The sequence below is a fragment of the Sciurus vulgaris genome (assembly GCF_902686455.1).
Source record: "Sciurus vulgaris genome assembly, chromosome: 5".
Taxonomy (NCBI): Eukaryota; Metazoa; Chordata; class Mammalia; order Rodentia; family Sciuridae; genus Sciurus; species Sciurus vulgaris.
This window is the reverse complement of record NC_136465.1, coordinates 78,948,282-78,951,021: the sequence shown is the minus strand read 5'-3', so window position 1 is coordinate 78,951,021 and position 2,740 is coordinate 78,948,282. Positions and strand designations below refer to the sequence as shown.

General features: G+C 35.9%; 1 protein-coding gene across 1 annotated transcript; it reads left to right on the top strand.

Annotated features, from left to right (window-relative positions):
- Positions 1-1,618: 1,618 nt before the first annotated feature.
- Positions 1,619-2,527, top strand: LOC306662656 (taste receptor type 2 member 8-like; the record flags this gene model as incomplete). Its single annotated transcript, XM_079142567.1, has 1 exon — positions 1,619-2,527. One exon carries the CDS (start codon positions 1,619-1,621, stop codon positions 2,525-2,527), a length of 909 nt encoding a protein of 302 aa, XP_078998693.1.
- Between the last annotated feature and the right edge of the window lie 213 nt (positions 2,528-2,740).

Genomic DNA, 2,740 nt, shown 5'->3' with positions numbered 1-2,740 from the left:
ATGCTAACATCTAACATTATTCTAAAGATTCTCTTTATGTTCCTTTGTGTTTCTCCCTGATTTTGCTTTGAATCTAATGCTGTCATTGAACCACATTTTCTTTGTCTTCACAGGAAAAGGAACACGAATCCCACAATAATGTGTCATGTCACTGACTAAATAAAAAAAAGATTCCACTTCTTCCTGCCATGTGCTGGCAAAGGGCTTCAACTCAGTAAGTAGAAGAACTTCAGTCACACAGGCTCTGGGGTTGAGATTTAGAACTCATAAATCCTTCCTATAAAGTCAATTGGTGAAAACCTGCCTACTTCAAACTGAAAGACAAGCCAGGTGCAGTGCTCAATGACTGTAATCCCAATGACTCCTGAGGCAGGAGGATTGCAAGTTCAAGGCCAGCCTCAGCACTGCAGCCAGGCTCTAAGCACTGAGCCAGTCCTGCCCCAGATAAAAAGGACTGGGGATGTAGTTTATCCCCAGTCCCCCTGATCCCGGGGGAAAAAAAAAAAAGTACTGATCAGGACAATCCTGATATTCCAAGAAGAACCCTGGTTTATTGTGATTTGTATCACCCACATTCAAGTCATGTTTCCCAAAAAAGAGAATTAATCTAATTTAATGAAAGATTTACTCCTACTCTCTGGAAACGCTACTTCATTCAAAGAAAATTACGTTTTTATGTGATTGCCCTCTCTAGTGACATGAATATAACACGTGCTATGAGATGGTATGTCTTATCAAAAGAAATGTACTGGAACTAGAATAAAGTGCAAATTTCTTTAATTTTAGAGGGCAATGATTAATGTAAAAAAGAGAATGTTTCAAGAAGTGAATCATCTTTGTGAGCACTTCTCACATCGAATAAAACTAGAGACAACAAATCTGTGTCAGGCAGATTATAATTCTAATAAACTGCACAGAGCAAATTCTTAGTAACTATTGCCACATGACTGTCTGAACAGTAACAACTTTCATTTATAATGAGACTTGGGTCATAACCTTCACTAATTGATCATCTAAATGAAGACAAAATTTATCCTTTATTATTTCTATATGATCTAACTATACTAATATTTTTTGAAACAAAATCCCATTTCCGGAGTAGACACGATTGTGGTTAATTTATAACTTATAATGTTGAAAATGAAGCTTCATTTACACATTTTTATTCTTAGTTAACACTTACGGGTTTTGTTCTTTTTAATGACTTCTGCTTCAAAATTTAACCTGACAGGTTCAAATATACAGAACCTACTGAACCTACTGCAAGAAGCCTATTGCAAATTCATGAAATAAAGTCTGAATTTGTGTGAGAGCAGTTTCAACTAAATGCTTCAGTTATCACTCACTAAAGGTAATAATTATAATATTCCCAGGCTGCAGAAAACTACACAAGACATTTGTTTGGAGCGGTCTATTGGTTTAGTCTTCATGAATGTAAAAATCATCCTATTTCAGGTTAGATCTCGGAGCTCCAAGAAGAATACCAAAGTCAGAATAATGACAGATGAAAACATTACAAGAAATGCTTTCAAGAATTTATTAATCATGTTCTAACTCATCATCTGTAAATTATTCCATTTGCAGTGATATTGGAGATCAGGGTGTTCTCTCTACAAACATGTTCAGTAACAAAGATATCTTTACAATTGTGATCACTGCAGAATTCATAATAGGAATGTTGGGCAATGGATACATTGGACTAGTCAACTGGATTGACTGGATTAAGAAGAAGAAGATCTCCTCAATTGACTATGTCCTCACCAGTTTAGCTATCTCAAGAATGTGTTTGATCGCTACTGTAGTACTACATGGGATTTTGACAACACTATACCCAGATGTGTTTGAAAATTCAAAAATACTAATAATTGTTTGCAGCTTCTGGATATTCTTTAACTACTTAAGCATGTGGTTTGCCACCTGTCTGAATGTCTTCTATTGCCTCAAGATAGCCAATTTCTCCCACCCACTTTTTCTCTGGCTGAAGTGGAGAACTGATAGAGTGGTTCACTGGATCCTGCTAGGATGCTTTGCCGTCTCCTTTTTGGTTGGCATTATACTAGCACCAATAGTGAGTTATGGTTATAGGTTTCATAATCTTATCAAAGATTCAAAAAACATCACTGAAATGTTCCATATGAGTAAAATTCAATACTTTGAGCCAATGACTTTATTTAGCCTGTTTGCTATGGTACCGTTTATTTTTTCACTAATCTCATTTTTTATCTTAATAATATCCCTGAGGAGACATATTAATCAAATGAAACTGAATTCTAAAGGTGGTAGAGACCCCAACACACAGGCTCATGTGAAAGCCATGAAAATTATAACTTCATTTCTCTTCTTCTTTTTTATTTACTGTGTATTTTTTCTTTTAGTGAGCTATAGCTATCTTATAACAGAACAAAAGTTAGCTATGATGGTTGGAGAGATTGTAGCAATTCTCTATCCATCAGGACACTCAGTTATTTTAATTTTTGGAAATAATAAACTGAGGCAGCCCACTTTCAGGATGCTGACATGTAGATAGCCTGCATTATGAGACATTTTAGATTTATAAATGAATGTTAGCAGCAAATCTTATGGTGGAATAGAGGAGGTGGTGTTCCTGGCTGCTCCATGGAGTGAAACCAAGAAAACAGGCAACTTCTCAGCAAAGTGGGTGAACAAAACAGAGTAGAGAGACTGCATTGAAATTTAAAACTGGACATTCAAAGCAGATCAGGGACTCAGGTGGTTGAAT